Source organism: Amphiura filiformis, chromosome 2 (assembly GCF_039555335.1).
Source record: "Amphiura filiformis chromosome 2, Afil_fr2py, whole genome shotgun sequence".
In the NCBI taxonomy this organism is placed as follows: Eukaryota; Metazoa; Echinodermata; class Ophiuroidea; order Amphilepidida; family Amphiuridae; genus Amphiura; species Amphiura filiformis.
The window spans coordinates 92,131,956-92,145,328 of NC_092629.1; the positions used below are offsets into that span (position 1 = coordinate 92,131,956).

Genomic DNA, 13,373 nt, shown 5'->3' on the forward strand with positions numbered 1-13,373 from the left:
TGCAGCATGTCACACAAACGGATCTTTCACGGTGGCTCTGTGTTTTGCATTTGTACCCGGATCATTCCAAATGCCATGGTTTCACACAGGCTGTCTCTTGGACCCAATTTTAACTGATGACTTCACAAGAAAAAGGTCTTTACCCTGTCTACACTGGCCAACGGTCGCAATTTACATGTCAACTTGAAATGGATTCAATTATTGTGTTATTAATGTAAGCAATTATCATAATCAAACCATAGAAATAATTTTGCCTGTCTGCAAATAACATTTTGAGGAAATTTCTGAAATTTCATGTGAGTTAGAACTGCTTGTCTAACATTACATGGGGTGGCTTAAGCTTTCAGGCTACAAAAAAGTCCTTGCATCAACCAATTTGTGCATTAAACAAACACAAAATGTCAAATTAGCAATGATAAAAATTGCTTGCATTCAGAAAGCGGACTTCGCCCTCCCCCCCCCACCCCCCCCCCCCCACCCCAATTAACTTTGTGGGGTTATTTTGAACAGTTTAACAAGAAAAGGTTATCCCTTTGTAAATTGTTCTTTCGCATTAGGACCTTGGGACATAAAATGTGGACTTTTGGGGGTGCGACCACAACTGGCTTAATTAGAACTACTATGAAATTTGGCATAATTCAGGTAGATAAAAATTCACATAACTACTAAGTTTCATTGTATGCACAAATATACAGTCTAGAGTAAACAAATATTTTACAATTAGTAAAAAGATCTTTATACTTGTGAATAATTATACAGTGTTAGATTCAATGGACAGAATAGTTTATTTTACATCATTATCGTATAATTTAATTCAGTTCCGAGTCATTATGTAAAATGGGACACATGTGGCAGCCGACAAGTGCATCCTTTTGATATGGATGTATTAGGCAGTTAAAATTCCACTGGCCTTGCAAATTATTAAAACCGAACTTGATATTGGATTTTGTTGTGTATTACTCAAGTCTTAGAAAAATATATTTAGTTTTAACTTCTTAAATTAAAAATATTTAGTATTTGACTTGCACAATTAATTGTATTTTTCTTACTCAAAATATGTGTTTGCTGGTGCAATGGGAAAAGTCTAACATTATTTTATTATACTATTAAAATCCCACTAACATTATTAAAATCAAATTGATGATCAAGTTGTAACATGTATTACTCAAGTCTTAGAAAAATATATTGAGTTCTAAATTTAAAATCTTTAGTATTGACTGCACCATTAAATGTATTTGACTTCTTCAAAAACATAATTCTTTTTTATTAATATAATATTTCGTCAATTTATAAGCAATAATTTATTGGATGCATTTAATACTGGCCTTCCAAGGAATACATCCTAGCTATTCCAGTTGAAATCCATACACCCCCCTAATGTAGACATGATTTTAATATCCCACACAGGGAGTGTGAATTTCAAATGGAGTTACCTGAATGGGTGACTCCATTTGAAATCTACACCCCCTGTTTGGGTGATTAAGGTCATGTCTTCCATAGGGGGTGTGTTGATTTCAAATGGAAGAGCCCCTTCCCAATATGAAGTCATTATTTTATTAATACAAGCTACCAATTTCCAGCACCATTGTTATTCATGTGGGGCTAAATTAGTTAGGGAATACAAGTATTGTCATAATGGAATTTGTGCATAATTTTAGCACCAAAGTTTATAGCGTGTCATCAAAAACTCTACTGGGGCTCTTTTAATATTTAAGCATAATATTGAATTCTATATCATCCATCACCCAACCCTGCTACGATAATTGCCCAACTCGCTTTTCAGCTGAATTGAGCATTTTGCCTAAATCATGTTTCTATTATTAGCATGTGCACCTGCTGTAATAATTCCATTGACATTGACTAATTATAAAGGAGACTTTGGAGTGACTTAGGTAATTTTGACACAAGTACAGCCTACATTAGCAATTTAAAAGTGAAATTGTCACCTTAATTTCCAAGGTATATCAAAATATTATGAAAAATATTTTGCGGTGGGCTTCAGCACAAATACATTGGCTTAATTCAATTGATGCCGATCCTTCATTTGACTCCAACTTGGCAAATATTTTTACTACCTTATAGCTATTAGTTAAGGAACCAAACAAAAAGATCGACGAAGGCCTATAGGAATGAAACTAGTTTTGTTACATAACACTGATTTTACTTTGACCCACTGGTATTGTTACAGTAAGAATGAGGGGTCAGCTATGAAATGGGCTATTCCAACTGAAATCCATACACCCCCTGTGGAAGACATATATCCTTAACCTTCCACAGAGGGAGTGTGAATTTAAAATGGGGTTACCTGAATGGGTGATTCTATTTGAAATCTACACATCCTGTATGCTTCATTAAATTAATGTCTTCTATAGGGGGTGTATGTAATTCAAGTGGAATAGCACAATGACTTCAACGATCTTTTGGTTTGTTCCCTAAGACATTTTTTAACATCTAAATTACTGTCAATCAAATATGACTACTAATAGCTAGTCTCACAGAAATTGCACTTCAATCTCTAAAAAATAATTTGAATGCTTAAAAATGCTTCATTACATCTGCAGAGAGGGTGAGTTGTGGGAACTTCCTTAATTTTATTGTTCAAACATGCAGTAGTATATAGGTTAGGAATTGAATTATAATTATGAGTAAAAAAATTTGAGAGCAACTTTTATTATTTACATTGGACTATTCCATTTGAGTCCATACACCCCCTATGGAAGACATGACCTTAATCTTCCACACAGGGGTGTGAATTTCAAATGGGGTTACCTGAATGGATGACTCCCATTTGAAATATACTGTCATGTATGGGAGTTTAAGGTCATGTCTTCCATAGGTGTATGGATTTCAATTAGACTAGCACACTGAGTTGAGGGTAGACTAATCTAGATCTTTTAGCAGTGAGACAAGAGGCAGTTTACTTCATCAGCTCTTTTCAGAGCCACCAAATTCACAAGAAGAAAGGGGCACCTACTATTATATTATATAAATATATGACTCTTTTCAGAGCTACCAATGGACTCTTCTAGTTGAAATATATTGCAAGACATGACCTTAATTCCCACACAGGGGGTGTAGATTTCAAATGGATTCACCTATTCAGGTTACCCCATTTGAGTTTCACACTCCCAGTGTGGAAGATCAAGGTCATGTCTTCTATAGAGGGTGTATGGATTTCAACAGCCCATCTCATAAGGGGCAATATACTTCCATATCATTATGTGAGGATACTCCGTAAAGTTTGTTTGCCTAAAAAATTGGCGAAAATTATTTAGTTTTTGTTACTGCGCACTTCAGTTAAGTCCCAAAACATGCTCCTGTAAATTCGCATTAGCGTTCCAACTAGTTAGTGCTGCACCCAAACTGTGCACACCAGTTTCATTTTTTTCCGTCAATTTATAAGCTGAACAAACTTTAGACTGGGAGCAGACTACATGCAGAATTCTGAGTACTGGGGCAAATGTAACAACATTTTGAAGTGCACACTTCTGTACTCTTGTCAGACCATAATTTATCCTGATTTTGGTCCATTTTAGTATTAAAATTGCACATTTGTTTCGGCCCCAGTAAAGCAATTTTGAAAGTGGGCTGGTCTGTGGAACCATTTCATTTGCAACTTCCCCTCCCCTTTGGAATTTTGCCCTTTGAACACCATATAAGCACTACCCCTCCGTGTAGCAAATATAATATATAGAAACCCATTTCACTGAATGGTAGTATACTTCTTGTACAATACATGTATAGTATATAGTAAGTATTCATCAGTCACAACACATAATAACATACATGAAGGACAAAATTATTTTTCCGAGAAAAACATGTTTTAAGGATATGTTACTAATAACGAAGTCGATACTTCTCCACTGTTATCTCTCAGTAGCCTGATTGCACTTGAAACTTAAAGGTTCAAACTATTAAACTGTATCTTTAATAGCTTAATAGGAATAACTATAGGACTTGGCTAAATCTGAACCTTTACGTCATTATGTGAAACGGAAAATTTAGAAAATTCACTCTATGTCACTATCACTATGTGTTGTGACCAACGTATTGTATGGTATATGATGAATTTAATTCACTATCATGATTCATAAATAGTAATAATAAATATATCTAATAGAGGTATCCATAATTATATGCAAATTTATGCACACTATGTAGCATAAGTAATTAATTCAAATTCATTATAGCTTCAGCGGAAGTGTACTGTATTATTCTTTAGTATCTATATTTGGCTATTCCTGTTGAAATACATACACCCCCTATGGAAAACATGACCTTAATCTTCCACATAGGGAGTGTGAATTTCAAATGGGGCTACATATACCTGAATGAGTGGCTCTATTTAATATCTACACTCCCTACGTGGGAGATTATGGCCATGCCTTCCACAGGGGTGTATGTATTTCAACTGACATAGCCCATTTTCAAGGAATGTAATTGAATGAGTACTACAGTATATACAAAAAGTTATGTTCACATGCCATGCATAACTCATTATGGAAAAATATTCATTAGCAATATCTTTAATTAGCAACATCTTTAATATTTTTTTACCGAGATGTTACTAAGGTGGTAGTACACCCCTTGATAAATTTGTGTATATTATAGGGGCAAGGAATCCAGTTACTACACTGGAATTTCAGTGACTGAAGACAAGCGGTACGTTATTTATGATAAGAAAATAGGTACCGCTAGAATATACCTCATTTCTTAACATATATAATGAACCACTTATCTTGAATCACTAATTTCATTGAAGTAATTGGATTCCTTGCCACTATAATATACATAACTTTTGCTACCAGTGTGTAGTTATTTTTTGAGAAAAATGCAAAATTAGTCACAGAATTTATCAGGGGGTGTAGTACCACCTTAAGCAATATAAATATTGAATATATCATATGCATTAATTATTCAGATATGTAGATATATCATTCCTCCATTGCCAAGTAGAATCATCGCTAATTTTAGAATCACTACGTTCTCACTGCTGAATTTGGAAGCCAAATCATCACACCATTGTTGATAGGTTATGACTATTTTTTTTCTACCCTACTTTGGTTATTCAAATCCACTCTAAAAAAACAACTTTGTTATTTGTGGAAAGTTGCATATAGTCATCACAATTCATCTTCAGAATTGAATTTGTTTGTGATTAGGCCTACTCAAGTATATCAGGCATAATATCAGGCAACCATAAAAAAAAACAATAATTACTTTCCCATGTTTCATAGAGAAAAAAAGCTTGACAATCCTAGCCTTTATAAGTACAAAAATATTGTTTCTTTTAATCATTTTATATTTTAGTTTTCAAATAGGCCTAAATCTTGCCCATATGCCACTTTCCACAGTCAGTTAGTACTGTTAAAAAATACACAAACCAAAGCTGCTGCAAACTACATTTTCATCATGATAATACCCTGTATATAGTAGTACACTTCGGCCATCTTGAAAATCACCATGGTGACATACCCTGCTTAGCAACCAGCAGAAATCTTAACTGATCTTCTTCCTAGTCTCTGCTACACATCTTTCTTGGCACACTCCTTGCATACACCTTTCTTTTGGGTGTACCTCTGTTATGACTAGGAGATGAGTAAGAGACTGTTGATTTACTGCTTCCTAATCTCTGTATCACAACTTTCTTGAATTTGGGGTGCTCCTTGCATACCCATTTCTCTTAGGGGTACTCTTATTCTGACTAGGTGATGAGTAAGAGGCTGATGATGGCGAATCCTATTGGAGAAGAATTAAGATGTTACCATAGTTACTTGTATATGAGCTCATTTTCATTGAAATGATCGAGATCCTGTTTATATATACATACACCATAACTCAGCAATTAAGAATTGAACAAATGATGTCCAAGTATTTTGGCACTAGAATGACGAAACAAAGAAAACCATATCAATCTGTTTTCTAAATATTGATGACGTCAGGAGGTTAGGATTCTAGATTTAGAATCTTCAAAACTACATCTAGACAAATTTTGTAAACATAAAAACATGTATACTCAGTCTAAGTCTGAGACCATGACCTCGGGTCTAAGTCTTCTTGCTTATTTCCAATAAATAACAAAATTATATTTAAGCAGATTCCAAAAATTTTATGACGTTTATCCTTGCGTCACATATGTCAATCAATGGCAGTAGAAGCATCCGAAAGAGTTGTAGAATGTAGAATTATCTTACAAAAAGTATTGCACTGAAAAATACTGGCCAATATTGATTTAAGGATTCTAAATTCAATGGAAAGCTTTATCAGATGAATGAAAATCTCAACAGAGTTGTATGATGTCAAAAAGATTCCGTAAAATTGATTTTTATCACAAAAGTGGTTAACGGCAGTGACAAATCAGTTGTATGTAGAGCTAAAAAACTCTCGCAACCTACAAAATGACATAAGATCATGTATCATTGTCTCATATATTGTAAGCAGTACTCAACATAGTTTGGGTAATTGAGTATATTTATACTGCATGATACAATGGTGACACAATTATTGCTCTAGACCTGTCTAGATATCCCAACAAATCACAGATGACACAGATGACTTGTATCGTTGGCTCACAGAGCATAAAAAATAATCAAAATAGTTTGTAGTAATTGAGTATATCCATACTGCATGATGTGACGACAAAATCATTGCTAAAGATCTAGAATTCTCCTCAAACTAACATGATGACAAACAACTTATGTCGTTGACTCACAGAGCATAGAAAATACTCTTATAGTTTGTGGTATTTTACTTAGTATCTATACTGCATAATGTGACGATGACAAAATCATTGCTGTTGATCAAGAATTCACTAGCAAACTACACAATGTATGTAAGATCATAATGTCATGGTTGATCAGGGAGCATAAAAAAATACTCAAAATAGTTTGTGGTATTTGAGTAAATCCATACTGCATGATGCAACGATGACAAAATCAATGCTGTTTATCTAGAATTCTCCTCAAACTAACATGATGACAGACTTAATGTCATTGGCTCACATCGAGCAATACTCAACATAATTTGTGTAAGCTGCGTATTTTCATACTGCATGACGCCACGATGACAAAATCAACGTTGTAAATCTAGAATTCTCCTCATACTACATGATGTCTATAAGAACATAATTACGTCGGATAACAAAGCGTAAAGTTACATGATACTTGTCGTTGACCCAGTACTTTGCATATTTCGGTTCATACTGCCTCTGGTGGTGGCGGTGGAGGCATGGACTGCCCACATCCGCACATAGGGTTCACTTGAAGCAGGGTCCTGACAACGGCTGGACCAATGCCGGTATTGCAGCTTTTGCTTTTCCTCTGCATTTAATGAATGAAAAGTTTGGACCATTTTAATAATTGGCAATAACTATACTTTGTCACATTCATTTAATGAGTGTTAAGTATGGACCATTTAAATAATTGGGCTATTCCAGTTAAAATCTATACACCCCCTATGGAAGACATGACCAACACCTCCCTCACAGGGGCGTAGATTTCAAAAGAAGTCACCCATTCAGGTAACCCAACTTGAAATTCACACTTGTGTGTGGAAGATTAAGGTTGTGTCTTCCATAGGGTGTATGGATTTCAACTGGAATAGCACATTGGCAATAACTATACTTTGTCCCATTGTGAGTCAAATGTGGTGTCAAAACTATTTCAGAATTTGCAGTTGTATGTATTGTGCCTAGGAACAGTACATGTGAAATCTTCATCAATCGAGTGGTGGCTAAAAACATTGCGTGCATGTGTGTTATTGAATTATTCATTGAATCAGTGACACATAAACTGTGTGTATATCGCCATTCGTCTTACGTCTTGATGTATAAACTGTTTGAATATCGCTATTTGTCTTTATATGTGACCCCTCGGCACAACTGAGCCCGGATGTCGCCAGTGCCACTATGGAGATATGCTCCATCGAACTTAACAATAAACAATAGGAAACAAAGGATTTATTGACTGTTTTATTGATTTTTCATTACTTAAATGTCAAGTACTATAGACATGATATACATCATTTTAAAGCTAATTTCAAGCAGAATATTTTGGTTGAATATCTCAAAAATGATGATTTGGCGACTTCAGGGCTCAGTTGTGCCGCGGGGTCACATATGTGAACGCTCATTTCATTTTGCTGCTCCAACTGTATGGAACTCGCTTCCAAACAACCTTCGTAACATCCCCACACTTTCTCAAATTTAAACACCAGCTTAAAACCCCATCTCTTTCATCAAGCTTTTCCAGATTCACAGAATTAATTGCTTCTTTGTTTGTTTGTCTTTTTCATGTGTTTGCACGCTCTGAGTTCCACGGAAGATTTTGCGGCTTAAAAGAACCATTCAATTTTACTATTATTATTATATGTCTTGTTTGTTCGTCCTAGCTGTGTGAAACTATGCCAATATTATTATTATTCATGATAATAATATGATTGGCGAGCTAATACACACATTGTAGGCACTCGAATGAAATAGCAATTTTCTTTCTTTTACCTCATTTGTTTAGCTCAAAATTAAAAGGGCTTTAAATGTCCTTGCCCTGATCAACAGCGTCAGCCCTATATTCTTCATCAAAACTGAGATTTTAGTATCAGCTCATATTTTTCTCATTATCCAAGTGAAATTTCACGCCTGTGATATTGTTTTTTTGAACAGTTTTTATTTCTCATATCAAAACCGGTGGAGCAATACAACTCATAATTTGGAAACATATTGTTTAAATTGTAGGCTTCAATCTAAGATAGAAAACCGAACATGAATAATTGGACCATGCCTCTTTCATTAGGTTATGCAATCACACACCTCCTTCATAGAAACCTTTCTTTATTGAAGGCAAAATAATTTTTTAGAGCTGTTCATTTCCTTGTAAATATTTTGATGGAAAAAATAACTTTGAATTGAAACCAAATTATGTTGACACCAGACTTAATTTACCCAATGAGACAAAGTTTATAATTATTGAATGAGATAATTATATAATGAGACAAAATTATAGTGACAATTATAAAAAGGTCTACAGTATATAACCAAATGTTGTGATGATATTAATATCAACATCAAATACACCCAGTGTCCATCCATGCAGTCATGCAGTACGAGAGAGGAAAATTCTAGATCTAGCACCGATAGTCACCACAGTATATTATACGTATCAACAAGAACTGATCAAATTTTGGAACGACCTTTGACCCTTTGTAAAGAATATCATATTATAAAAATTTATATTCTTAGCAAGAGTCAATAAATATTTCCAAAATTGTTCAGTTTATCGACATATACCTCTAGATATCTCTAACAACAAAAAACAAAAATACAAAAGGTACAAAACAAAGCACAGTGTAACAAATCCCTATACTGACTGTAATAAAGTCAAGAGGCTCGTACACTTGTATTTATAATAATTATTACAAAACAATTCTCAATTTTGCATGAGTGTTTAAATAATATTTTAAATAAGATTTAAATAAACTCAAATTATTTTTAATATACTGTCAAAGCACTTAAATAAAACTAAATAAATATTTATTACATTATTATAAATGTTAAAATATAAATGTAGTGAACAGTAGGTCACGACCTTGCAGCGGTTGAGTCAAATCAATAGCTCTACACGTTTATGACCATGACTTAATCCACTTAGTCAATAAAGTTATATTGTTGTGAATGAAAATTTGCATAAATCAATACTGTCAGAGATGCAGTTGATGGTCTCATGTGATATTTTTAACTTTTCTACATGCACAATTTTAACAAGAAAGTCGACGATTTGAGGTAACAGTCGACCTATATGATTGGTACTGTTAGAAAGATAAGATATAAAGCTTGAATCTAATTTGAAAAATTTGAAAAACTAATGGACAGAAGTTTCATACCAGTTGAATGAAAATTGGGGTCATTCGAGGTCAGAAGCAATCAGACAAAAGAACCAATGTAGGTGTGTCTACTCTCCTGTGTGCCAATTGGCTGAAAAATTTTGTGTGTAAAGTTACTTTTTTATTGAGTAGTTACAGTGTGCAAAGTGATTTTTACATCTGAATTAGTGTTAACATTTAGGTCATATGACCCAAATATGGCTCGTGATACATTATTGGCCAAATTAGGTCATGTGATGTGAGTAGGAACAATGATCGGGATAACAATATTGGCTGAGAGGTATGGGCTATTCCAGTTGAAATCCATACACCCCCTATGGAAGACATGAGCTAAATCTCCCAAACAGAGGGTGTAGATTTCAAATGGTGTCACCCATTCAGGTAACCCTATTTGAAATTCACACTCCATGTATGTGTAAAAGATTAAGGTCACATCTTCCATAATGAGCATGTAGATCTCAACTGGAATAGCTCATTTTAGGTACAATAGCCCAATTCCTGAGCAAAACTTAGAAAAAGTTGACAAAATCTGAGAGTATGGTCCATGTAATGTAACAAACATGACATAAGTACATTAGCAGACCTGCCAATCTACCGAAGTCAGAAAGAGGGATATTGAAACCAAAACCTTGTACATGTACACAAATCAGGTGCAAATTCAATGACTTGAGGTGTGCAATACTTTCAGAATTCAGAGGTTTTGCAGGTCTGAATTTATCACAATAGACTAAAGAGAATGCTATAGCAAAATTTTAAAGTGAAATTTGCATCATTTTCTGCTGTTCTAACATTAAAATTTGCCATCACTGAAATTTTCAGAAAGCAGGACTGTCCCTCCTTTTCACTTTGGTAAACCCCAAATGAAGGACAGTCCCTCAAAATAAGGGACAGTTGGCAGGTCTGTATTAGTACAATTCACATCAAAGAGAGAGAATGAGTCTTAGTAAGACACCAAAATAATGGTGGATCACGCAAACAAGGCTTTTTGAAATGCTCATTCTCCCTTAAAAGGTCTATGATTTGTTCTCATAATACGTACCTCATACTGTGCTAGTCTCTCTTTAAGTGCAGCAACCTCGGCCGTTTCTGTCTTCTTTGATGCGGCGCCTAACTCAACCGCCCTCACACGTTGCGCAAAGCTTAAGCTGCACTGGGATTCACCGACGTTCTTTGCTACTGGTGATACTTGTACCATCATTAACGTCTTACTGTCACCACCTGCAGGGGAGTAAATTGAAAGAAACATTTAAACTAGAGCGGTTCTCGACTTGCGCGGTTCTCGACGCAAAGCGTCGGCCGCAATGCCTCCACCTTGACGCGTATCATTTTAACTGGTGCAATTTCACTAGGAACTGGCCATCTCTAGATGACAGTGTAGGTTTTTAGAAAAAGTGTAACAAATGAAAGATCCTTGACCCATTTTGTCTCAAAATGGTTTGATTTTGGTACCAGAAGCAAGGAAGTATTTTGATACAATTCGAGTGGAATGTAAGGCCAAAAATGACCTTCCAAAAAATTTAACTTTATATGTTGACTATACCCACCAAGTTTCATGCCCATACGACAGTTTTAAGTTATTTGACCTCAGATGACCCCTGGGTGACCCCTGATGACCCAAAAAAGACCGTCCAAAAATTTGTCTCTAAATGTTGACTGTACCCACCAAGTTTCATGCCCATATGACAGTTTTAAGTTATTTGACCTCAGATGACCCCTGGGTGACCCTGGGTGACCCCGGATGACCCCCAAAAGACTGGTCCAAAAATTTGACTCTAAATGTTGACTGTACCCACCAAGTTTCATGCCCATACAACAGTTTTAAGTTATTTGACCTCAGATGACCCCTGGGTGACCCCAGATGACCCAAAAATGACCCTCAAAAATTTGGTTCTACATGTTTACAGTACCCACCAAGGTTCATGCCCATACAACAGTTTTAAGTTATTTGACCTCAGATGACCCCTGGGTGACCCCGGATGACCCCAAAATGACCCTCAAAAAATTTGGTTCTAAATGTTTACAGTACCCACCAAGGTTCATGCCCATACGACGTTTTTTGCTAATTTGACCTCAGATGACCCCTAGATGACCTTGGGTGACCTTGACCCACTAACCAAATCTACTGGAATTTGAAGACCGCCAATGACCATCCCTCCACCAAATTGCATCACTGTATATCTTATCAGTTCCGAGATATTGCACCCGCAAGCTCGGACGGATGGACGGACGGACAGATGGGCGGATGGATGGATGGACGGACAACCAGGAAACATAATACCTCCGGTGGAGGCATAAAAATGGTGAGGTGAAATATCGGTCAAAGTTCATCATTTGGGTTAGAATTTTCATCATTTCAAACTTACGTTAGCGGGAGGGAGGAAGGGAGGGAGGTTGCCGGCCTCCTATAAATGAAAGTGCTTTAATGTCATTGAACTTTTGGTTTGTTCCCTTACTGATTTACTTATTAGTCAATATATTCCTACAAATGATCTTCATTCCTCCACTCAATTAAAGGCCCATTCAGTGATTAGCTCATCCAGACGATCGTAAAAATCATCAAAATTCAGATTTTTGTGCCTTTGTCATTGTCATAGATGTGCTAACATAGCTAGCTAGTGATTCAGCCGAAAGCTGTATATTTAAGACAAAATAAGGCATTTACATGAAATCTGTAATTTATATACTGACAGTATATAAATTTGCTACATGAATTGAATGGGGCATCAGCTTTGTCAATACTGCTGTTTTCCTCAATTTTTGCCATTTTTTTTTCATTTCAAAAACACCTAATGACAATTTTAATGACTTATCCTTCACTTTTAGGCAATTTATAAACAATTTTTATTTTTTTGCACTTTCGCTGGCATCACTAAAAGGGCCTTTAAGGGGGTACTACACCCCCTGGCCAATTTTGTGCTTATTTTTGCATTTTTCTCCAAAATTATAGCACATTGGTGACAAGTAAGATATGTATATTATAGGGGCAAGGACTACAACTACTGCACTGTAAATTTTATTTCAGCACAGATACCATTTCTGGAATTACAATCAAAAATGAGGGAAAACCACTATTTGATCAATAAATCAATAACTACTTGCCTTGAGTTGGTGAATTTTCAGTGCAGTAGTTGTAGTCCATGCCCCTATAATATTCATATCTTACTTGTCACCAATGCACTTTGATTTTTGAGAAAAATGCAAAAATAGGCACAAAATTGGCCAGGGGTGTAGTACCCCCTTAATACCTAACCAGCTCATCACCATCTCAGTATGACCACCGTTCATTTCCCATTGCTGGTGCAGAACTCCTGAACAGCTCACCATATGAAGAACTCTCAGACTGTTAATCATTTTAAAACGACACATTTAGTTTCTATTGCTTACTAATGTACTGATGTTGTTGTTGTTAAATTTTTTGTTCTTTGTAAAAGTGCTTAGGGACTCCGGTGTAAAGAGCTATATCAGCATGTTTTGTTGTTGTTGTTACTGATATGAGT

General features: G+C 35.5%; 1 protein-coding gene across 1 annotated transcript in view; it reads right to left on the reverse strand.

Moving 5' to 3' along the window:
* Positions 1-566: 566 nt before the first annotated feature.
* The window catches only part of LOC140146833 (kinesin-like protein KIFC3), a 64,780-nt gene continuing 51,973 nt past the window's right edge, over positions 567-13,373 (reverse strand). Inside the window, exons 18-19 of the mRNA XM_072168712.1 lie at positions 10,916-11,094; positions 567-5,739 (exon numbers count right to left, since the gene is read on the reverse strand). Coding sequence (XP_072024813.1) covers positions 5,638-5,739; positions 10,916-11,094 — 281 coding nt within the window. The 3' untranslated portion in view covers positions 567-5,637. The remainder of the gene's footprint in view (positions 5,740-10,915; positions 11,095-13,373) is intronic.